We start from the raw sequence: 24,512 nt of genomic DNA, 5'->3' as shown, positions 1-24,512 counted from the left end.
TACTGGCAAACAGAATCCAACAGCACATTAAAAGGATCACAAACCGTGATCAAGTGGGGTTTATCCCAGGAATGCAAGAATTCTTCAATATATGCAAATCAATCAATGTGATATACCATATTAAGAAATTGAAGGATAAAAACCATTTGATCATCTCAATAGATGCAGAAGAAGCTTTCAACAAAATTCAACACCCATTTATGATAACCCTTCAGAATGTAGGCATAGAGGGGACTTACCTCAACATAGTAAAGGACATATGTGACAGACCCACAGCAAACATCATTCTCAATGGTGAAAAACGGAAAACATTTCCACAAAGATCAGGAGCAAGACAAGGTTGCCCACTCTCACCACTCTTATTCAACATGTTTTGGAAGTTTTAGCTACAGCAGTCAGAGAAGAAAAAGAAATAAAAGGAATCCATATCGGAAAAGAAGAAGTAAAGCTGTCACTGTTTGCAGATGACATGATACTATACATAGAGAATCCTAAAGATGCTACCAGAAAACTGCTAGAGCTAATTAGTGAATTTGGTAAAGTAGCAGGATACAAAATTAACGCACAGCAATTTCTTGCATTCCTATACACTAATGATGAAAAATCTGAAAGAGAAATTAAGGAAACACTCCCATTTACCATTGCAACAAAAAGAATAAAATACCTAGGAATAAACCTACCTAAGGAGACAAAAGACCTGTATGCAGAAAACTATAAGACACTGATGAAAGAAATTAAAGACGATACAGACAGATGGAGAGATATACCATGTTCTTGGATTGGAAGAATCAACATTGTGAAAATGACTATACTACCCAAAGCAATCTACAGATTCAATACAATCCCTATCAAACCACCAATGGTATTTTTCACAGAACTAGAACAAAAAATTTCACAATCTTTCACAAAAGACACCCAAATAGTCAAAGCAATGTTGAGAAAAAAAAAAAACAGAGCTGGAGGAATCAGGCTCCCTGAGTTCAGACTGTACTACAAAGCTACAGTAATCAAGACAGTATGGGGCTTTCCTGGTGGCCCAGTGGTTGAGAGTCCACCTGCCGATTCAGGGGACATGGGTTTGTGCCGCGGAGCGACTGGGCCCATGAGCCATGGCCGTTGGGCCTGCGCATCTGGGGCCTGTGCTCCGCGGCAGGAGAGGCCACAAAAGTGAGAGGCCCACGTACTGCAAAAAAAAAAAAAAAAAAGACAGTATGGTACTGGCACAAAAACAGAAATATAGATCAATAGAACAGGATAGAAAGCCCAGAGATAAATCTACGCACGTATGGTCACCTTATGTTTAATAAAGTAGGCAAGAATATACAGTGGAGGAAAGACAGCCTTTTCAATTAAATGGTGCTGGGAAAACTGGGCAGCTACATGTAAAATAATGAAATTAGAACACTCCCTAACACCATACACAAAAATAAACTCAAAATGGATTAAAGACCCAAATGTAAGGCCAGACACTATAAATCTCTTAGAGGAAAACATAGGAAGAACACTCTGACATAAATCAAAGCAAGGTCTTTTTTGACCCAACTCCTAGAGAAATCGAAGTAAAAACAAAAATAAACAAATGGGACTTAGTGAAACTTAAAAGCTTTACACAGCAAAAGAAAGCATAAGCAAGACGAAAAGACAACTCTCAGAATTGGGGAAAATATTTGCAAACAAAGCAAGTGACGAAGGATGAATCTCCAAAATGTGCAAGCAGCTCAGTGTGAATCAAACAACCCAATCCAACAATGGGCGGAAGACCTAAATAGACGTTTCTCCAAAGAAGATATACAGATTGCCAACAAACACATGAAAGGATGCTCAACATCACTAACCATTAGAGAAATGCAAATCAAAACTACAATGAAGTATCACCTCACAGCAGTCAGAATGGACATCTTCAAAAAATCTACAAACAATAAATGCTGGAGAGGGTGTGGAGAAAAGGAAACCCTCTTGTACTGTTGGGGGGAATGTAATTGATACAGCCACTATGGAGAACAGTATGGAGGTTCCTTAAAAGACTAAAAGGAGAACTACCACATGACCCAGCAATCCCACTCCTGGGCATATACCCTGAGAAAACCATAATTCAAAAAGTATCACGTAGCACAATGTTCATTGCAGCTCTGTTTACAATAGCCAGGACATGGAAGCAACTTAAGTGCCCATCGACAGATGAATGGATAAAGAAGACGTGGCACATGTATATAATGGAATATTACTCAGCCATAAAAAGAAACGTAATTGAGTTATTTGTAGTGAAGTGGATGGACCTAGAGACTGTCATACAGAGTGAAGTAAGTCAGAAAGGGAAAAACAAATACTGTATGTTAACACATATATATGGAGTCTAAAAAAATAAAATGATTCTGAAGATCCTAGGGGCAGGACAGGAATAAAGGCACACGTAGAGAATGGACTTGAGGACACGGGATGGGGGAAGGGTAAGCTGGGACGAAGTGAGAGAGTGGCTGGGACGAAGTGAGAGATTGGCATGGACATATATACACTATGAAATGTAAAATAGATAGCTAGTGGGAAGCAGCCGCATAGCACAGCACGATCAGATCGGTGCTTTGTGGCCACCTAGAGGGGTGGGAGGGAGACACGAGTCGAGGGCGAATGGGGATATATGTATACATATAGCTGACTCACTCTACATATACGTATATATGTATAGCTCACTCTGTTTGTTATATAGCAGAAACTAACAGACCACTGTAAAGCAATTATACTGCAATAAAGATGATAAAAAAATTAAAAAAAAAGATGTTCCAGGCTCATCTTGTACCTTTTCTGCCAAGCCTTGGAACCAGCCATTTCATCAAAAAGCCCTGGTTCATTTTAATGGGAAATAGTATTTAGAGCCCATCAGTCTAGTCACTAAGAGTGCTCACTGCTCTGTTAACAGTGCTTCTTCTTTTCAGAGAACAAAGGCAAGGAATATGAACTTTTTAAGAAAAAAATGAAACATGAGTTCGTACTGATAATGTCCAGTTCTTTTTTTTTTTTTTTGTAATTTTTTCGCCCCACAGCATGTGATATCTTGTTTCCCAGACCAGGGATCGAACCTGTTCCCCCCTGCAGTGGAATTGCAGAGTCTTAACCACTGGACTGCCAGGGAAATCCCCCAGTTCATTTTTAAGATGATAGGGTTTTTACTTCTTTGGTTTTTATATTTGTATCGGCATTTTTCTTACGTTGAAAACCTCGATTTCTGATGACATTATTACAGTTACTTGCTCTATAATGTGTAGGTGCATAAAACTATAAATAAGTATATATACGTATACTTATACATAAATAATATATATTACATAGTAAATAATGGGATAAAGCAAATAAAGTAATTCTGTTAATGCTTGAAGATGACAATACCAACATTATTCGTAGCAATACTGAATTCACTTAAAATTTTTTTGTTCTTTCTGGTCCTTAGGATGTACAGTCAAAATATTGGGTTTTAAAAGTCCCTTAAATTAATTCTTTTCTGTGTCATTAACATGCCAACTTGAACTACAGTTAGATTCATTTTGGGTTTTAGGAGTTTAAATTTTGTAAATTTTAATTTTGTTATATAATTGTGTAACTCATTACAGGGCTCCAATGTCAAAACTATAAAACAAAAACATTGAAGCATTTCGAGATACAGACTTCATGACATCTTACCTCTAAATGTTTCTCTATGCATGTGTAGAAAATAACGTTTTCTAACTTAGCCCCAATACCATTATCACAACTAAATAATTAATACTAACTTAATATCATCTAAAGATAAGCAGTCTCTATGTAAATTTCTGTGATTGTGGCACACATGTCCTTTCTTGCCAGTTTATGTAGATCAAGGAACACTGGCTGCATTTGGTTATGAGTCATCTTTTTAATCCTACCACAGTTCCCCTCTCCCATTATTTTTTTTTTCCGTTGACTTGGTTCAAGAGGCCAACCCACTTTTCCTATAGACACCTTTTAGATTGGTCCAGTTGCTTCCTCATGGTCTCGTTACTCTAATGCCTTCAATTTTCTGTAAATTGGAAGTTAGATCTAAATATTTAATTAGCTGCAGGTGAAGCCCTCTGGAAGGAACATTGGGTGTTGAGTTTGGTTGCTGAATCGGAAATGCTTCTGTTTGACCCCAAGTGGAGGTCACTGGCCAATAGAGAGGTGGGAGGTGTTTTCTTGACTTGAATTAAATGAGAGAGGATAGGATGAGTTTTCTATCATATTCCCTTGCCCTTTTTCCTTCCTCCTGGGCCCCTAGTGAGATGAGGAGGAAGGGAATGGTCTTGTTGCATGAGCTTCTCCCGTTTGGAGCTACTTCTTTATTTCGTAGCCCAACCCTTTCCCTCTCTTGGATCCCCTCAGTCTGTCGTGCAGGGTACACTTGCCCTGAAGCAGTACACTTGCCCTGAAGCAGGACACATGCCCACTTGTAGAATCTTTTTTTCCAGTGTTCAGGCGGCAAAGACTTGAAGGCCCCGCTCCAGGGATTTCTATTGCAGTGTCTGTGCTTTAATACAGGAGATGGTGGAACAGGGAGCTGCTTTGACTTCTGACACTAACCACCCTAAGTCAAGCCAGACTTCACACGTGAAAGGCACAGTCCTCCACAAGACACCAGCTGCAAGTTCCGGGGTTCCCACCAACCCCTCAATTTCAGTAATTTACTAGAATGGCTCACAAACCTCATGAAAGCACTGTACCCTATGGTTACCATTTTATTAGAGCAAAAGGATACAAAGCAGGACCAGAAAAGAGTAGAGACACAAGGGCAAGGTCTGGGAGAGGTCCACGTGTGATGCTTCTGGGCATCCTCTCCCCGTGGAGTCATGGATGGTGTTTCCTCCTTCCATTCGTGGTGTGGGAGTTGACAGTATTGCCAACTAGGAAGTTCACCCAAGCCTTTGCTGTCCAGAGATTTTATTTGGGCTCAATCACAAACTTCCTGCATGACTGACCAGTAGTCTCCAGCCGTCCTGAAGATTTGGTCCAATATCTGTAGCCTCCATTTTCTCCCTGGGTCAGAACTTAGACACGGCTTTCCAAAGCTCTTAATCATAAATTACTGGCCAGTTCCCAAAGACCCCAGACAAATTTCTTTACTACCCAAGAGCTGTGCTTCATCTGCTTTGAGAAAGTAGATTTGCTATCTCTGCTGTGCTGTGGTTCACTCTCACCAGCTCTGTGATCCTGGGCAGCAAACCTAACACTCATCTGGGCCTCGTGTCTTCACTTAGGAGTGAACTGATTGACCAGATGACCTCTGAGGTCTCGCCTGCTTTGGGGGTTTTGGAACTCTTCCAAATAGTGCTTGAGGGAAGGGAAGGCAGGGAAATGCTGTTCTGGGTAGAGAAGCCCAAGTTTGCAGCTACTGACATGGGAGAGCTGGGTGCTCATTCAGCTAGGGCTGAGTCCAGTGCTGCCTACCTGAATGCACTTGTGAACAGAAAACAAACAATACCAATTTTCCTGGGGGCTGGAAGAAAAGTCTGCTCCTTGTGCAAAGGGCTTCTGCCGTAGCTGGAGAGACTAGGAATTTTTAGTATCCTTTAATTAGGAAATTAAAAATTAATGATGATCTAATCCTCTGGTGTTCTTCTAGACTTTCACTTTCTGTTTTCCCTGGTATATGACCTCATCTACATGATGAAATGCATATGGTTTATCTTTTATTTATCTATTTTTAATTTTAAAATTAATTATTAAATTTTTGTATCTGGTTTGTTAAACATTTTATTAATAATGTATATAAATATTTTTTGTTTAAAGCATTTAGCTTTAGAGAGAAATATATTTGGGATTTCCAGGATAATACATATTTTATGCATTTTAAATCATGCTATAGAAGAAACTGAAATGAAGGTCAAATACATTTAAAGAAGTTTTTAAAAAGAAAATTATATTAATATAAGAAAAAAATTTTATGGTTTTTTTAAAATTGAAGTTTGGTTGACCTACAGGACTATGTTAGATCTAGATGTACAACATAGTGATTCGATATAGCTGTACATTACGAAGTGATGACCATGAAATGTGCACGCTTAGATGGGATAATGCAGCACATAGAAGCAATCTTATCAGTTCCATCCCAATCTTACGTTTTCTGAAGAGGTGGATACAGTGACAGGATGGACTGGCAGCTGATTATTTCTGGATAGAAATCAGTGTAACAAATTGAATTTAAAAAGAAAGAAATCAAGGAGGAAGACAAGCTGCTTTCTCAAGTGCAGACCTCCATCCAAGCCTTGGCCCTGAGTTTGTTTTTTTAATTGAAGTATAGCTGATGTACGGTAATATGCACAGGTGTATAATATAATGATTCACAATTTTTAAAGTATATACTCCCTTTATAGTTACTATAAAATATTGGCTATATTCCCTGTGTTGTCCCATATATCCTTGTAGCTTACTTTATACATATTAGTTTGTACTCCTTAATCTCCCACCACTATCTTGCCCCTCCCCACCTCCCACTGATAACCACTAGTTTGTTCTCTCTGTGAGTCTGTTTCTTTTATGTTACATTCACTAGTTTGTTGTATTTATTAGATTCCACATATAAGTGATGTCATTTGTATTTGTATTTCTCTGTCTGACTTGTGTCACTTAGCATAATGCCCTCCAAGTCCATCCATGCTGCTGCAAAGGCAAAATTTCTTTTTTATGGCTGAAGAATATTGCATTGTGTATATATACTACATCTTCTTTATCCATTCATCTGTTGATGGACACTTAGGTTGCTTCCGTGTCTTGGCAATTGTAAGTAATGCTGCAATGAACATTGGAGTACATGTGTCTTTTCCAATTGGTGTTTTTATTTTTTTCAGATATATACCCAAGAGTGAAATTGCTGGGTCATTCTATTAGAGTAGTTCTATTTTTAGTGTTTTGAAAAACTTCCATACTTTTTTCCACAGTGGTTGCACCAATCTATATTCCCACCAGCAGTGTATGAGGGTTCCCTTTTCTCTACATCCTCGCCAACATTTGTTAGTTGTGTTCTTTTCGGTGATGGCCATTCTGACATGTGTGAGGGGATATCTCATTGTGGTTTTGATTTGCATTTCTCTGGTAATTAGTGATGTTGAGCATCTTTTCATGTGCCTGTTGGCCATCTGCATTTCCTCTTTGGAAAAATGTTCAGTTCTTCTGCCCATTTTTTATCAGGTTGTTTATTTCTTTGATGTTGAATTCTATGAGCTGTTTATATATGTTGGATATTAACCCCTTATTGGTCATTTCATTTGCAAATATTTTCTCCCATTCAGTAGGTTGTCTTTTCATTTTGTCAGCGGTTTCCTTTGCTGTGCAAAAGCTCTTAAGCTTAATTAGATCCCATTTGTTTATTTTTGCTTTTCTTTCCTTTGCTTTAGGAGACGGATCCAAAAAATATTGCTGCGATTTATGTCAGAGAGTGTTCTGCCTATGTTTTCCTCTGGGAGTTTTATAGTATCTGGTCTTAAGTTTAGGTCTTTAATCCATTTTGAGTTTATTTTTGTGTGTGGTGTTAGGGAGTGTTCTAGTTTCATCCTTTTACATGTAGCTGTCCAGTTTTCCCAGCACCACTTATTGAAGAGGCTGTCCTTTCTCCATTGTATATTCTTGCCTCCTTTGTTGTTGATCAGTTGTTGGTCCTGAGTTTTGCAAACATGTACAGACTTGATTTGTCAAAATAGCTGGAGTTGAGCAGCCTCAGGTTGACTGACTGGCCAACCAGACTCACAAGTGAGTGTGAATTAGACCCCAGTTCATGATTTTATAAGGAGAATTCTGCTTGTGGTGGACTGCTCTGTTGATTATTTCCCTGGAACACAGTCCGTGAGGGTTGCTGGATTACCATTAGAGGGTTGGATTCCGAGCCGAGGGATGATCACAGTGGCTAATGTCGTTACGTCATGGCCCCCACTTTTATCTGGAGACAGTAGGCTGCCCCTCAGTAGTCTGTTTACTTGGGGAAAACCCATCGTGTCTGCTGTTGATTTTTCCTGTCCTGACTCCGTGTAGGCCAACCCCTTTGTATTAACCTACCCTTTGTCCTGTCAGCCCCTACCATGCAGTAAGTTAAGTTCTATCAGGAATAAACAGCCAGGATTTGCCTTAATGTTTCCCAAGTCTTCCCCAAGAGCTCACTGGCAGACAGGTCAGGGAGAGTGGCTGCCGTTGATGCCGATTTCATCCACTGTGCCTTGCGTTCACTAATTTAACTTTCCAGGGATAAATATCTCCCATTCCTGAATTGCGCTGTTCGCTCAGAGCCTATAAAGACATCTAGGCTACCCTTCTCAAAATTCTCTTTCAACTGATTTATGGTGGACCCAGGGCATCCAATATCTTTTTTCAAGCCCCCCAATTTGTTCTAGTTGAGCACCAAGACTAAGCCTCCTGAAATCCTCATTCCCAGGCTGGGTGATCTGCAGATAAACCTTCAGGCCTTGGTGATGTCTTGCAGGTCTCTGAGCAGAGACACGATACCACGGAAGGCTGGTTCACAAAGACGAGTCTAGGGGTAGAAAAGTGATGGGATCTTGAGCAAATCAGATATGTAGTGAGGTTTTGAGGGCCTGACCGGAGTTGGAAAGGCAAAGAGGAAACTGATGTGTGACATTCCATAAGCCTCTGAAGGAATTAAAGGAATAAGAAGTGAATGTGGACTCCAGGCAGTGCCAAGAGAAAGACACAACAGTTGTAGCTACATTAGTATCATTGACAATGATGAGCACCTGAAGACACAGGTATCCACCCATGAGCCCAGTAAATGAGCAACCCAGATCTGCTTAACTCAATAGTTTTCTGTGCTCCAGAATCCAGAATTTGGATTTGTGTTTTAGAATTGCATATGTGGTACCTTTGGACCTATCAGAGACATCTATGTAAATTTACTGAATAAAATAATCATGGTGTGGTAAGAGGGGAAGGAGAAACGGCAAGTTTTTCTCATATTCTCTACCATCTCTGTATCAGCAGACCGGACCATGGCGCTGTGGCCAGAGGCATTTCTGCAGCCCTTGCCAGCTGACCTCTGGAAAGACTTACAGGGTCTTAGAGAACATTTATGTGGCAGTTTTATTGCTGCCATCAAAAGTGAATTCCACTTTTGGCCTGCATCCGTTCTTGCTGTCCTAGCGCGTTTAAAAAAACGTGATGTTGATTTGAGAGCATCACATTTGATCCAGTTTCTGATCTTTTTTGCTTGAAATATTCTTAAGCAGTTGCTTTTCTGAAAAGTAGGGTGTTCTGTTCTTAGTGTATACAACATTTGCAAAGTCTTGGTAGGTTGTATCCTGAATATGTGCCAAATAAATATTTTTTTTAGAGATAAAGACGTGAGAGATCTTTTGAAGGCGCATCAGAAGATTTGGTGACTGAGTGAATATGAGAATTTTCATAGAGGAAAAGGAGATAGTTGTCACTATTGGATCTAAGATTTCTGAACTATCTTCTTCAAGAGACATTTTGGGTTTGGGATCCCTAAGATTTGCAGGAGTAAAGATTAAAGATTTAAATAATGTTAAAAATCAGATCACTTCTAATATTTGGCTTATGTCTTATCTCTGCTCTCTGCCTCAGCACTGTCAAGTGTCTCATGGATTCTCAAGCTGACTTCCTGTCTTTGATGTATTTCAGGAGCCTTTTATTATTAGCATTGGAACTCTTTTCTGTTTCTTTCGGTCCACCCAATTTCTTGTTTATCCCAGCACCAGCATCCTTTGAGGCTCCCTGTCCCTCTGGCCTGGCTTTGGGAGGCCCAGTTAGCTCACACCCCTGACGGTGGGGTCTGCATGAGGCCTGCCCTCTGGCTGTGGATTTGAAGAGCTGGGGGCTCAAATGTGCCCTTCTACCCCAAGTTCCCTGACCAGGCTTCGTCAAAGAGTGTTATTCAGGAAGCCTGACTCATTAGCTAATTAATATATTATCTATAATCATAATAATAACCCCTTTTTAAGTATTTGCTTTGCATCTCAGCATCTTTTACTTATATCATTTACAACCTAGTAAACTAGGTATTACAACCCCCCTTTTTGCAGATCAGAGAACCGAGTCTCAGAGAGGTAATGAAACATGTTAAACGTCTCACATTTGAAATGTGGCAAAGCCATGCCTCAAGCCAGGGCTGCCTGGCTCCCCTAGTACACTCTCTCCACTTTTCTCTGCTGCTTTGAGCCAGCAGGTGTCAGGTTGTCTGGTTAGTAACCTGTTACTGCCCATGGTCATGGGGTACAGTGGAAAGATCTCTGGGGTTGAGTCACGGGGTAGACTTGTTATTCTGTTCTGTCGAAAGTGTGCGACTTCTGCAAACCTCGGTCACTTCATCTGCAAAATGGGGATTAATACCTTAAAGGAAAGCTATTGAATGAGGAAATACATATAAAAAATTGTTTTTAACTGTTAAGGAGTGATGTAAAATACCTGGTAGTAACAGTAAAAGGAATTGCAGAGCTAATAAGTAGCTGAGCTGGGGCTGAAACTTGGTGTTCAGACTAAACATTGGGTTTTTCCTATTGCATCAGGCTGGGCCAACGTGAGCATTGCCCCGGGGCCACTTTCTTGGCAGACCATAGGTGATAATTGTGTCTGCCTGACAATACTAATTGATTTGGAAGAAGTAACAGTTGTCTTATCTCACTTTCCTCATTATGTTAATGAATTTTTATCATTTACTCAGTGGTGCTGGCATGTCTGTCTGATTTTGTATTTTCCAGCCGTTGCATGTACTTGAGGCTCTACTTTTCAGTGTCATCACAAGCTCTGACAGATCACCCCTTTCTCTCAGCCCTGGAACCCTTCGGATGGGCAACAGAGATGCTTCACTTCAGACTTATTTCTTTCCCAGATCCAGTAGGGCTGCCAGGAAGGGTGTGTGCGAATTGAGTCTTTGGAGAAGTCTGTCCAGAATCTTGTTTGATGTGTTTCTCCTTCCCGGTTACATCTTGTCTTGTGAGCACAGTGATGCAGGCTATTATTACTTGTTAGCTCCGACTGTGTGTGAGATAATAAGTGTTTTGGCAGAAGCCTTGCTTCAAGGGGTGGGCATCAGTAAAAACTCAGTAACTACAAGTTTGATTATACTATGAACTGTGCTATTCATGGAGTTCTTTAGGACACTTTGTTGATTTTAATTGACTATCTAAATATAGACCTTCATCTGAAGCAGTATAGCTCAGGCTTCTGATTTAAACTATCTCAGGTCCTTTCCTCGTGATGCCATTCACTAGCTCTGTGTCCCTGAGCAAGCTGCTTAGCCTTTTTCATCAAATAATGGGAATAAGAATAGTCCCTACCTCACAGGGCTATTATCCAGATCACATGATTGAAGCCCTTAGAGCAGTCCTTGACATGCCTTACCCACCCAGCGGACACATGCTACAGTCAATACATCTGCAAAATTTTAGTTTGCTTTCAAATCTCCTTTGGAATTGATGTTATTTCTCATCTGGACTCTTTTTCAGTCACCAATATGTTTATCTTTTATAACTGTAGAATTAGAAAAAAGTTTTTAAACAATCTCTGTGTTTTTTACCCTTGGGTTATACCTTCTGAAATAAGAGTCAAGTTTAATACGAATATGTCCCTATATAAGAAAAGAAAAAAGTCAGGTCTAAGAGAGTAGGACCCAGTGGGAATTTTCATAACTTCATTGTCTTATCAATCATTCACTCTGGGCAGGAATGCCGCCCTCTGATGCTTGCCTGTGCGTGTGCATGTACACACGCACACACACATACACACGCACACACCCTCATTCCCCTACCTGGCTAACTTTATCTGTCTCGTTGAAATGTAAGTAGTGTGACTTGACTTAGCTTGTGCATTTCTTTAGGAATCTTTTCCTAATACAAATTCAGGAATCCCTAAAACTGTACCCATATCTCCAAGGTGTTATCACAGTGTTGGTGCACATGCCCTCCAGGGCAGGAGACACATTTCATCCCAGCCTCGCCCTTGGCACGAGGAGGCACTTAGACAGTGCATGCTGGGTAAGCAAATGCACATACAATTTTTGTTTTAAATTTTTATCCTTTCTAAAGTGCAAATAAATGTAAAGTAGGCAGAGCAGCATTTCAATTACATTAACTTGAACAGTTACAAGGGAACAACAGCTAGTGTGGTCAGAACCAGCAGAGAGATTTTGAGACTAGCAAGGGGGAGATAGGAGGAATGGTCGATTCTACCTATTCTCTGGGATACCCACCCCCAAATACGACTAAGATATTTTTACATTTGCTAGAATCAGTTGAACTGAATTGAAAACACTATTGATTTTTAAGTGTGGAATAACCTTCAGACTAAGAAAAACAATTATAGTCTTTGAATCCAATTATTAATGTATCATTGTAAATAGCTCCACCCCCACCCCACCCCCCAACATTCTTTCCATTTCTTTGAAATTGTAGCATATGTTTCCATTTGTATAGTGAATGCAGTCAGAAACATTACATTATTTCCTATTTGAATTGACGTTTCCTATGAAATCTGTCTTGACTGCGTTTTACATTCGTTTAGCTGGTTCCCAGCCAGCTATATGAGAACTAGGGAGTTTGTTAGAAATCCTTATTTCTAGGCCCTGTCCTTGGAGACCAGGATTCAGCAGGTCTGAAGACAGGCCCAGACATGGGCATTTTTTAAGTACTTTGAGGATTCTGATAGGCTGCTGGACTTAGGGACCACTGGGACATTTTTCTAATTTTAAGGCACATACATTTCTAGAGTATTTTTTGGTCCACTTTAGTAGTCAAGTGAAGGCACTTAAGAAAGACCTTATAACCATAAACAAAGCAAATTGCTCTAATTGCTGTGAGATGCAAAGCAAATAATTTCACATATGCTGTATAATCTGTCTGATACCTTCACATTCTTTTAACATGGGTTTTAGTCCAGGGGAAGAAACAGTTTTTTCCCTGAAAGGGCCAATGTAATTATGGTTATGTATACTGTAAGCTTCAAGTAATTACGGAGCACTCCATTCTTGTACCGTATTCTGAGCAAATTACCGGCCTCTGATCGATAAAATTTCTTTTTAAGCATCTGTAAATTGAATCCAAGAAATGAAAATTCCGATCAAAGTTCAGCCATAGCTAATTATTTTAAATCTTCTGAAAAATATCAGTGTTACTGAGAATGTAGATGTCCTATTAATGTACCTGGCATACTTATTTTAATATATGAAATGAGTTACTTTCCATTATTCTTCCTTTTTTTTTCTTTCAACAAAAGACACAAAATATTTTATGTCTAATCATACTACTAACCAAAGACACAGTGGGGACATTATTATACTTTCATTTAGTAATTCTAATAGGATTTATTGTTTTTTTTCCTTTTCTCTTTTACACACAGCTTTCTCTAAGGAATTCTAAATACGAAAGTTGTTTACTCATGACATAGTAATAATCTAAAGAAATTAATCCTGTTGATTATCATTATGATGTGCGATTCCACTTTTTCTGGAAATGCTGGGGGCTTTTTTGTTTTCTGTTTTTTTTCTGTTCCTCTTTTTTTATTTTTTTCCTTGGCCACACTGCACAGCATGTGGAACTACCCCAACCAGGGATCGAACACATGCCCCCTGCCGTGGAAGCACAGAGTCTTAACCACTGGACCACCAGGGAAGTCCCATATTTTTTAAAAATATGAACTATATGGGTAATTGTCTCTCTCAAAACTTTAAACCTTAAGAGAAATCACATCAAAAGAAACAAGAATCGTCCAGATATCAGCCCCCCAACAAGTCAGAACTGTTTCTTTTTCCTTGTTGCATTTCTGTTCTTGTCCATACATTATTTTTACATAGTTGTAATCACGTTATAGGTACAGTGTCTTCTGCTTATGTTGCCACTTAGCCTTAATTGCATTGTTTTTATGTTGCCACATAGTTTTCTAATTATTTTAAATGTCTGTGTAATATTATATAGGCTGGTTGTACCATTGTACTCTTGGACTTTCCAGTATTCTTGAATGTTCACGTGATTTACAACATTATAAAATGGAGTTTCATTGTTAACAAACCTATGCTTCAAATGAGTGAGAGTGCATGTTTTGACCTTGGATCTAGGGTATAAATCTTCTGATTACATGGACCATTTGAACAGATAACTTCCTCATGGAGCTGAAATATTTATTATACCTACTTGTGCGTGTGAGAAAGCATGGCTCTGTAATCAGTGTGACACGTCATCCCAGGCTCATTAGTTTTCTACTTTCCGCCATATCTTATGAAATACCAGTTTGGTTTCTGTATTCGTGTGACCTGGAAGTCAGGAGCTGAGTACTAGGATGCTGAATGAGTTGCACAGATGGAGTCAGACCTTTAGAAGTCCTCACAGAGGATGGTTCCCTCATTCTTCCCTATAATCTCTCTAATTAAGCATATAACATATTAGTTCAAAGAAATTCAACAGAGTTCTGACTTTTGCTATGGTGGTGACTCTAATCCTCGTTTTGTTTTGTTTCGAAAGAGCAAATTATTTCCAAATTTATTTCAGTTTCCTTTTGGGGATGGGGGCCACCTGGCTTGGTTGGACCCTAAGCAAGTGTTTGCTCTTTTCTTGAGTACCTAAGCAATTGGTAACAGTTCATTAGGTTGGGTGTTCACAGAATATTTGCTCTGTACCCCAAAATTCTTGATCACCGATAGCAAACAAAAATAGTGTCTTAGGAACTCACAGCAGCCTGAATTTTTCATGTTAAATTTCACCATGATTTTTCATGATAATGGATTCCTTTCATCTAATTCTATCATGGAAGTACAAAGGCTACCAATAGAGAGATGAGAAATCTGACTGACTTAAGCATGTTTTGAATTGAGGTCGCCATCAGTTCAAGGGGATTTTGGGGGAAGAAACGGGAATTTTGAAGATCTGACTATACGGTATTTTAACAAAAGGCTTTCCCTATGCAGTAAGGCCACCAAACGGAAGTAGTCTTTGTTATGCAGGATGTGATTAATATTACCTCATCATTTAATTTTAGAACTTCTAAAATAAAGTTGCTTGCATCAGTTCAAGGCTGGTTTGAAACCAGAGAGTGCCTACTTTTTCTTTTTTTTAATTAGAGAAGAGACATGTGATTACTAAAAGTTTGGAAAATAATGAACGGAAAGAAGTCTCCCACAGTATCTTTTCCTTTACCAAAACCTCTGCTAATATTTTTCTTATGTGCTTTTTTTTCTTTACAGTTTTTTAACCCTGTTTTACATATAATCTGAATCTGATCTATTTCACATAACACTACTTCGTGTGCTTTTCTCCCGCAGTGTTTACAATCTTCCTGTCAGTTGTAATCTGTCTAGTCTGTCCTTCTGATGTTCCGTAATGTTCCTGTTCATGCTTCCTCCTATTATTGGGCATTTAGAATGCTGAATTGTCTGTCCCGTACACAGTGATGGTTATCAGAACACTGGCCCACACACCATGTTAATAGTGATCATACAAGTCAGGGAGGTAACCTGATCCTGCTGTGATTTAACTTTCTCAACCAGTATTGTGCATTTTTTACTGAATTCCTTTCTGCCTGTTTCCTTTTGTTTTGGGTTTTGTTTTGAGGGGGTCTTTTCAGAGGAAAGGGAGCTGGTCATGAGCCACTTCACAGGTGGGTATTTTTGTCTTTCTTTCCTTAGTGGTGAAAGTGGTGCTGGAAAGACCGTGGCTGCCAAATACATCATGAGCTACATCTCCAGGGTGTCTGGAGGAGGCCCCAAAGTCCAGGTGAGCTGGTGCTAGGGCCCATTGTGAGACTTTGCGCTGTGTGAAAGTAAGAGGCTCCATTTGCTGTTTAAAAAAGAATTTTTCTTCCACAGGGAAGACGTTGGTTTTATAACCAAGAAACTTGAAATATGCAGAGAAACAGCATGTTATGGGCTGGAGATGCCTAATATGTAATGAGTATTATATACAATCGATGAAAAGGTCACAAATCCAGAAGTAAAACAGACAAAGGGCACGAGAGCCATCTCATAGAAAAGGAAATATAAATGACTCTTAAAACATGAACATATGCACACCCCCGTGATAATAAGAGAAATGCAAATTAAAATTACATTGAAAAACTATTTCTTAACTGTCAAAATGGCAACAATTTTGTAGTATTTTAAACACTGCTGGTAAAAACATAGGGGCGTAGACTCTCTAACACATTACCGGTAGGAACATGAACTAGTACACTGCTGTGGAGGGCATTTCGGCAATATTTTTCAAATCTATAAGCATACACCCTTTGACTCATCAATTCTGCTTGGGAGAATTTAACCTTTAGGTGTCCTGAAATGTATACAAAATGATAACATGTGTAAAGATCTTTGATGTGACATTTTTTGATGATGGAGAAGCCTGGAGGCAGATGCTCATCAGTTGGTGATATAATTTATGGGGAAATAATTTATGGTTCATAATAGACTAGAATATTAGACAGCCATAAAAAAATGAAGCTTCAGGTACTGATGGGGACTGATCTTCAAGCTATATCATGAATTGCAAAAAGCAAAGTTCAGAACATTGCCTATAATGTACTACCATTTGAGAAAAAGGAGAACATATATTTATAATATTTACATTTGTTTGCATGTGTATAGCATAGCTCTAGAGCGATACATAAGAAATTGATAATAATGATTTCTCCGGGGAGGAAACTGGGAGACTGGGGGAGGGGCATCTGTCCATGTAGAACCTCGCAAACCTTTTATTTTTTATGTTACTTTATTTTTTGATAGGTAAGAGATGGATTTATTTAGAGAGAGAACACATTCCATAGGCAGAATGCGGTCTGTCTTAGAAAGTGAGAGTGGCTGCGAACCTTTCATTTTCTGAACGATGTGAATAAATCTCCAATTCAAAAAATTTACAAAGATTTTAAAATGGAGAAAGGAAAGGAAGGAGGAAGGATTAGAGCATTAGCAGGAAACATTAGGAAAGGGGGGAAACCCAGAGAACGAGGACACGGGAGAGGGAGAAAGAAAAGGGGGGGATTATAGTATGGGCAGAGAAGGGGCAGGTTCAAGAGGACAGCATGAAGAAAGCAGTAGATGCAGCCTTTTCTGTCTTGAGTTTTACTCGTTGTGGTAGAGGAATCAGCATCAGCAGGACTGGTGAAGCCCCCCACCCCCACCCCCAGAGAGTAGTGGAGGATGGCTATGGGGGCTAAGGTCCACAGGGGGCTGCCCAAACTCCCAGTGCTCATCACTGGCACAGACTGCTGGGAACTTTTATTATTATTATTATTAGAAATCATGATGCAAGGTAGAGTTCACCCAAAAGATTAAGTTTTTAGTTAGAATCATTTAATGTGATGTTATTGCCATAGTCAGCTGTAGACTTTAAAAAGACACATCGAGGGCTTCCCTGCTGGCGCAGTGGTTGGGAGTCCGCCTGCCGATGCGGGGGACATGGGTTCGTGCCCCGGTCCGGGGGGATCCCACGTGCCGCGGAGCCTGCGCGTCTGGAGCCTGTGCTCCGCAGCGGGAGAGGCCGCGGCGGTGGGAGGCCCGCGTACCGCAAAAAAAAAAAAAAAAAAGACACATCGAAATTGTTTATTATGGCTCTGTCTGCTAAATCAATAGTGCTCCATCCTGTCCTGGGGGATCAGAAAGCTTAAGGCGGAGGCCAGTATTCCTTACACAGAGTAAAAGGGCCTTAGAGTGGCCTCCTCTACCAAATGAAAGGAAGAGCTAGAGCAGCACCATCCAGTAGAAAGATGGTGCATGTCACATGCATAATTTAAAATTGAATAGTTACAGTAAAAAAAAAAGTAAAAGCATATGAAATTCACTTTTAAAATATATTTTATTTAACCCAATATATCCCCATATTATTTCAGCATCTAATTACTAATCAATTAATGAGCTATCTTACATTCCTTTGTGTCCTAAATCTTTGGAATCCAGTGTGTGTTCTACACTTACAGCACATCTCGGTTGGGACTGGCCATGTTGCATGGGCTCAGCAGCTTCCATGTTGGACAGTGGGTACAGCCCTAGGACTTAGGTTGATATGGTACAGTCCACCTATCCGTAGAAGTCCATACCCTATCCGTAGAAGATGGACATGGAGCCAGGAATCCAGGATGCTCTTTTGTGTATGGGCTGCTCCTTTAATTCACTCTTTCTCTTTTCCCCCTATATGCTTACCACATGCCACAGAATTCTGTTGGACATCTTGATAGTTGATGGAGGGATGGATGGATACATGCATAAAGATTCCCAGTTACAAAGACAATAAGTAAAGAAGGAAAGAGATAAGGAAGGGTCTTTCTTTTGTTCTGTCCCTACAAGAAGTTGAGTGTTGATAAATGGTGTAGGCAGGCCTGGCCATCAGACAACAAGTATGAAAGATTAATGAAGACCCACAAAGTCAAAATTAATTTTTCAAAGAAAAGCAAATTTTGTATAAATCCATGAGTTTTTAAAGGAGAAGGATGCTTAGAAGTATCTTTCTAAGCTTTGAAACCAACTTCATGGTGGGACCATCCATGATTTACTCTTCCTTCCATTGCTAACGACGTGTGCCTGGTTGATGGAATTCTAGTTCTCAGTCCTCTTCTCAATGTCCAGGCGGTGGCAGAGGAGCACTTTGGCTGTTACATAGTTAGTAGTTAGTGCCTTCATCTAGTCCTGTTTGCTGCAGGCGACGACCTAGTGGCCAGACTGCAGACGTTTCATGTTGATTTTTCTCTTCCTGTTTTCCTATGAGGACAAGGATACAGAGCTCTTGGCTTGAAATTAGTCAGTAGCTAAAGAGCACAAGCCAGAGACTTGTTATTTCTGGAACATGTTTAACCATAGCATGTGAATAATTAGAAGTACAAGGAATGACTCACTTGTTCAAAATCCTCTCCAACATCAACTCCTATCTGTTGAGCTGTCTTTGCCCATGGGGTGTTCTGTACTTTTCAGTCTGACATCAAATTGGGGTGTATGAAAACCAAATTCTTCCCCTCCAGTAGGCCAGGAATTGTTCCACACAATCCAGTGTCGGCCCTTGTTGCTCAAGTGGGAAAGAACTGGCAAAACCCGCAGCACCGGGGAGCTGGTTCGAAATGCAGACTCTCGGGCCCCACCTCAGACCTACTGAATCGGCATCTGCATTGTAATGAGATTCCCAGGTGATTCACACACATGAAAGTTCGGGAAGCTTAAGACTGTGTCCGCAGCTTTGTTTGGGGAGGAGAAACTGTTTCATTTCCCTCAAGGTGCCTCTCACTTGCAGTGAAGAGAGGGAGTGCGGGATGCAGTAGGTGGGGAGAGAAGTTGAGTAGAACAGGAGTAATGACAGTAAAGCCTCCAGTCAGAACCGAAGGAGATGCCCCGTCCTGCCTTGGTGCCCCGTACACAGGGAGCACGGGATGAAGGTGCAGCATCCGATCTGGAAACCCAGTCTGGGAACGTTTGCAGATCCTGATTTACGGTGGCACCCTGGCCCCACAGAATCCTGCGTCAAGACAAGGGAGCTGGAAGGCATGACCACAAAAACAGGGTTAGTTCTGTCAAGAGGAAAGAGTAAATCCTCCAGAAATCCCAGGGACCTGGATTCGAGGCCTCTCACCTTCACCACATTCAGAAACCAGGTCCTTCGGAAAGTCTGGCTTTACATCGTGGAGTAGGTGTTCGCATCTTCCTAACCTGTGGTCTTTTTGCTGTGACAGCACGTCAAGGACATCATCCTACAGTCCAACCCGCTGCTGGAGGCCTTCGGGAATGCCAAGACGGTCCGGAACAACAACTCCAGCCGATTTGTGAGTTTCTTTCCTGTGATAGAGAATGTCACCTGATTGATGATGTTGACATTCCTGATTTAAGTCCTGTGGTCCCGAGGAAATAGGGGGTTTTCACAGATCATCAGGAGGCCGCCTTTTCAATCTTTTCCTCATTTTCTCTAGCGGCGAGCTGCCAGGCTTCAATTTGCCCTTTGACTCAAGTTATTTTGGGGCCTTGGGGATGGATAATTTTTGAAACCAGTTCTCAATTTGAGGTGCCTTCCTAAGGAAAATGGAAGTGTCCGCTTTGGTCTTGGAGGAGATTGCTTTGGGCCCTGGAGAAAAAGCCTTCTTTCCCTGACAAAGAACTGAGGAGACTAGATCCCAGGTCTTGTCGCCTTGCTTTGCTTCATAGAACTTGGTCTGTGGACCCTGAAGGAAGCACTTTGATCCGGCACCCTGGAAAGAAACTTCCTCCTCCCTGTCAGCCAAAGGGAGCCGACCGCTTCCCCCACCCCTCTTGGCTTTGTGTGTGCGTTTTTTGCATGTTCATGGGACATAATGACATCTAAAAGTGACTGGACTTAGCCTACAGATTCCTCCTAACGGGCCCACTTACCCAAGGGAATGAAAATATCAGGCGAATGCCTGCATGCCTATTGAGACGTTTTTCTGAGTGTCTCCCGAGAGGGTAAATTAGAAGGCTGGCAAGGACGAACGTGAATATACGCCCCTTGACAAAAAGCCACATTTACAAAGAAATGAATGTGTGCTCGGTAGCTCTGATTTATGTAGATTTTGTATCTTATCTCAACCATAGATTATGTCTGGCAGTAAAGCATTTAGGGAGCCATCTGTGAGGTGGATTCTGGACCATTTTAAAATAAATAAGTGAGAATTTTGGAGAAAAACGGTTTCTTTTTTACCCTTCTGTTTTGGAAGGAAGCTTCCCTTTCCAAGAGAATTCTTGCTCAGTTCTCATGCAGTAATTGTTGAGCTCCCTGGTGAGTTTTATCTGTCAGAATTATCCTCGCTTTCCTCGCTGTTTAATATTTTGCAAACTACTCATCTGTTCATCTCTCATGTTTCTGCTCAATGCCAGTTGTCCATCTCAATCTGCCTTGGAAAGATGGACTTGACCAAATTGAACTCTCTAGCTACCCATCCCCCTTCTTTTGCCTTCCTTAGAGAGCAGGAAGATAACCGTATCAATATTTTCCTTGATATTTCCAATATAAATTATTTTTTATCCTTGGACAAGGAGGCTACAGCAGTCAGTTTTTGTAAAGCGAAACAAAAATACCCAGCATTTATTATTTTCCTGATTACAGAATTTCGTACAACCCTGATGGAAAGATGGGAGAACTGTACGGAAAGTACACACGTGCACACACGTAGTGGAGTCTGGTGGGGCATCAAAAGATGTTCTCATTAATCATAAGAGAAATGTAAATTAAAACCATATATCATTTTCTGTCTCTCAGATCATGAAACATTAAGGAGAAAAGACGCTATTGGTTGAAGACTGACACCTCCCAGGAGAGCGATTTGGCAATTCTTATCAAAGTTTAAAAGACTCATTGTCTTTGACCCAACAATACTTTTAGGGTATAATATCCACGTTTCCTGTTAATAATGATTTATTTTAAAAGACATCCATAATGTTAAATCTTTTTTAAAAGGTTACAAAACAATATCTATAATATGGTCCTATTTATTTTAAGATGCACATTTATATAAAGCATAATTAAGGTGTCTGCAAATCCACGTTTGACTATCCTATTGCAGTGATTAGTAGGAGGTAGCAGTGGCATCGGGGTGGGATTATGGGTAATTTCACTTAAAATGGATATGTAGTGTGAATTATAAAAATTCATCTATTTCCACTTATAAATCTTTCCAAGTTTTAAGAACTACATTATGAAATATTTCAAATACTATTTTAAAATAATACAATGAACATTGGGGTACCCAGTACCTAACTTAAGAAATAGAACATTACCAAGAGTTGAGGTTTCTTTTCATTTAGTAATGGAAATATCATATCCTTCTTTATACAGTTTCCTCTTTCCCCCAGGCTGCTTTACAACAAAACTAAACTTTTTGCTCTCTCCTAAGGGATTTTGCCTTTTATATTACAATTTTGAGTTGTGTATAAGCATTTCTGTTACATTAGAACAGTGATTCTCAAACTTGGCCACATATAAAAAACACCCAGGCTTTTTACAGCTACTCCTGTCTGGGTGCCAGTCCCTAGCGACTGACTTACTTGTCTGGGGTGGCATCAGGAAGCACTTCTTTCTTTCTTTTTTAAAATTTAAGTTAATTTTAATATTTATTTATTTGGTTGCGCTGGGTCTTAGTTGCGGCAGGCAGGCTCCTTAGTCATGGCTTGCTGGCTCCTTAGTTGCAGTACGTGGGCTCCTTAGTTGTAGCATGCGAACTCGTAGTTGCAGCATGTGAACTCTTAGTTGTGGCATGCATGTGGGATCTAGTTCCCTGACCAAGGATCGGACCCGGGCCCCCTGCTTTGGGAGTGCAGAGTCTTATCCGCTGCGCCACCAGGGAAGTTCCCCTAGGGCAGCATTTCTTAAAGGCTCCGCAGGTCTTTCTAACATGTAGCCAAGGTTGTGAACCATTTCCAGAAGGACTTGAGAGTTTGCCGTTTACCACATCTGCCCTTCCTGGATTTGATGTCCTGTTTTGTTTCATTTCCATCCCCAGGTTGACGGGGAATGACAGTGGGGTGGTAGGGTTGTACACAGATGGGCACTGAATTATTCCCTTCAGAGCATGGCCAAAGGGAAAGATGGCGAAGGACGGCCACGGTAGGAAGCAGAGGGGTCTTGTTAGCAGACTTTTCTCGTGAACCACCGTAATTCGGGATAGCTGCGGTTTGTGGTGCTTCTGGATGTTTATTTTGGGGTTTATTTTTGGGAGAGGAAGGAGTCAGCAGAGTAAAACAGATAGACAGTTAGATGGTGGCTTTCCTTTGTAGCCTTTTTGATACCTGGAATTGGCGAATACCTTAGCAGGAACACAGCAGGTACTAGGTGCTGTCGGCAGCAGGAAAAACACGCAGCAGGCTTTTCTTCTCCTTAGTGAGTTTATGGTTCTAGGTGGAGACTTGCTGCTTGGCAGGCTTCAGCCCTGAGATGGGGGGGTTTCATCAGCATACACGTTTTAAAAATATTAAATGTGAATGCAGTTAGGCTGGGCATGCTCTCCAGTCTGACCCTAGGCCACACCACTCCCTAAAACCCACATTTTCATCTTTTTCTTCATTTATACTTGCCCTCTTGGACCTTTCTGAGGACTGGAGAGAAACTAGATTGTAGTGGGGGAAAAAAAATCATTTACTTAACAATCTGGACACCTTTTTCAGCTACTCTCCAGGGTTCTTTCTCTTTTGTTCCCTATTAGCAGTAATTTAAAAGGAGGTATTAACAACAGTAGCAAAAAGCCCCACACCCATAACTAGCTGGAAAGGACTTATAACCAAGTGTTTTTATTTTACGTAAGCATATTAGATGCTCCAGAGGTAAAAGGGGATTGCTTTTGCTCAAAGCCGTTAAAGTAAGTCTGCCCAAGGGAAAATTTGCTTCCTCTGAAAGAGGCAGATAGAGTTCACTCTTGTTAGATCAAGGGGACCATGTGACTTTCTGTCCTATTCTTCACAGCTTCCGGTTTAGCAGGCAAGCACCTACTGGGGGAAAATGGGAAGGGGTATAGTGAGCGTATCCTTATTTAGTCAGGTTAGAATGATAGATTCTCTCTCTCAATACAGGATTGTGTGATTGGACAAAGGCATGGGGTATTGTCTGATAGGAAATGGTGAGGAAGTCTAGATCAGAACTGGGAGTAATTCAGCACATATCTTTCATTAATGAATTTCCTTGAATTATATGCTATATCCAAAGCCTGTTTGGAACATCATGTTTTTGTTCACCAACCATTGAAGGAAATCCCTAATTTTCTTGCAGGGAAAATACTTTGAAATCCAGTTCAGTCCCGGTGGGGAACCAGATGGTGGAAAGATCTCCAACTTCCTTCTGGAAAAATCTAGGGTGGTGATGAGGAACCCCGGAGAGCGGAATTTTCACATATTTTACCAGGTTTTCCTTTATATTATTTCTTGCCTACTTCCTTATTCCTTCTCCACATTTAAAATTTTCTTCTCTCAGTCCTCAGGTTTAGACAGTCTAGTCTGGCAGGCCCAGGAGTCTTTATTGCCGTAGGTTGTGTATGTCCGTGTGCAAAAGAATTGTGAGAATGCCCTTACCTGCAAGGACAATAAGTTCTAGTTGGGATGAGAAGACAAAAATTTCCCTAGAGTGAAATAATCAGGAAAGTGTCGGCACACTTCAGAACAAAAGTAGGAATGTTTTATTCTTTGCCAAATAGGAATTCACAAGGGGAGACTTGGCTGGGATGGTAAGGAGAGCCGTTAAGGAGGCACAGGATAGCATCAAGGGGACATTGACTCAGGCAAGTCAGGTGGCCTGAACAAAGCAGGGGTGGGAGGGAGAGGGGGGACGGGGGAGGAGTAGGCTAATGTATGAATCAGGCCCCAGCTGGTCTGCAAGGGCAGAGGTCTCCAAAAGGTGAACTGTTGGACAAAAGGCTTGAAATAGACTTGGGCTCTTTCATGCCAGGTCAAAAAGTTTTGGCTGAGACTCTCAGAAGCCATGGAGAATTTGGTGCTAGAACAGTACGCCGGCTGCTTTGAACTTGTGTTCCAGGCTTCAGCAGTCATTTGCCTTGACTATTTTTAAAATGTTTTTAAGTATTTAAAAAATTTAATGATACCATACACAATTTTTTTTTTT

The 24,512-nt window shown here is 40.6% G+C and overlaps 1 protein-coding gene across 3 annotated transcripts in view; it reads left to right on the top strand.

Moving 5' to 3' along the window:
- The window catches only part of MYO1E (myosin IE), a 202,769-nt gene that overhangs the window by 104,811 nt on the left and 73,446 nt on the right, over positions 1-24,512 (top strand). For all 3 annotated transcript variants that reach the window (XM_019947371.3, XM_033851745.2, XM_033851746.2), the window contains exons 5-7: positions 15,617-15,704; positions 19,633-19,722; positions 23,667-23,798. In XM_019947371.3, coding sequence (XP_019802930.2) covers positions 15,617-15,704; positions 19,633-19,722; positions 23,667-23,798 — 310 coding nt within the window. The remainder of the gene's footprint in view (positions 1-15,616; positions 15,705-19,632; positions 19,723-23,666; positions 23,799-24,512) is intronic.

Source organism: Tursiops truncatus, chromosome 2, assembly GCF_011762595.2.
Source record: "Tursiops truncatus isolate mTurTru1 chromosome 2, mTurTru1.mat.Y, whole genome shotgun sequence".
Lineage (NCBI taxonomy): Eukaryota > Metazoa > Chordata > Mammalia > Artiodactyla > Delphinidae > Tursiops > Tursiops truncatus.
The sequence above is the reverse complement of the archived record's forward strand: the minus strand, read 5'-3'. Positions and strand labels throughout refer to the sequence as shown.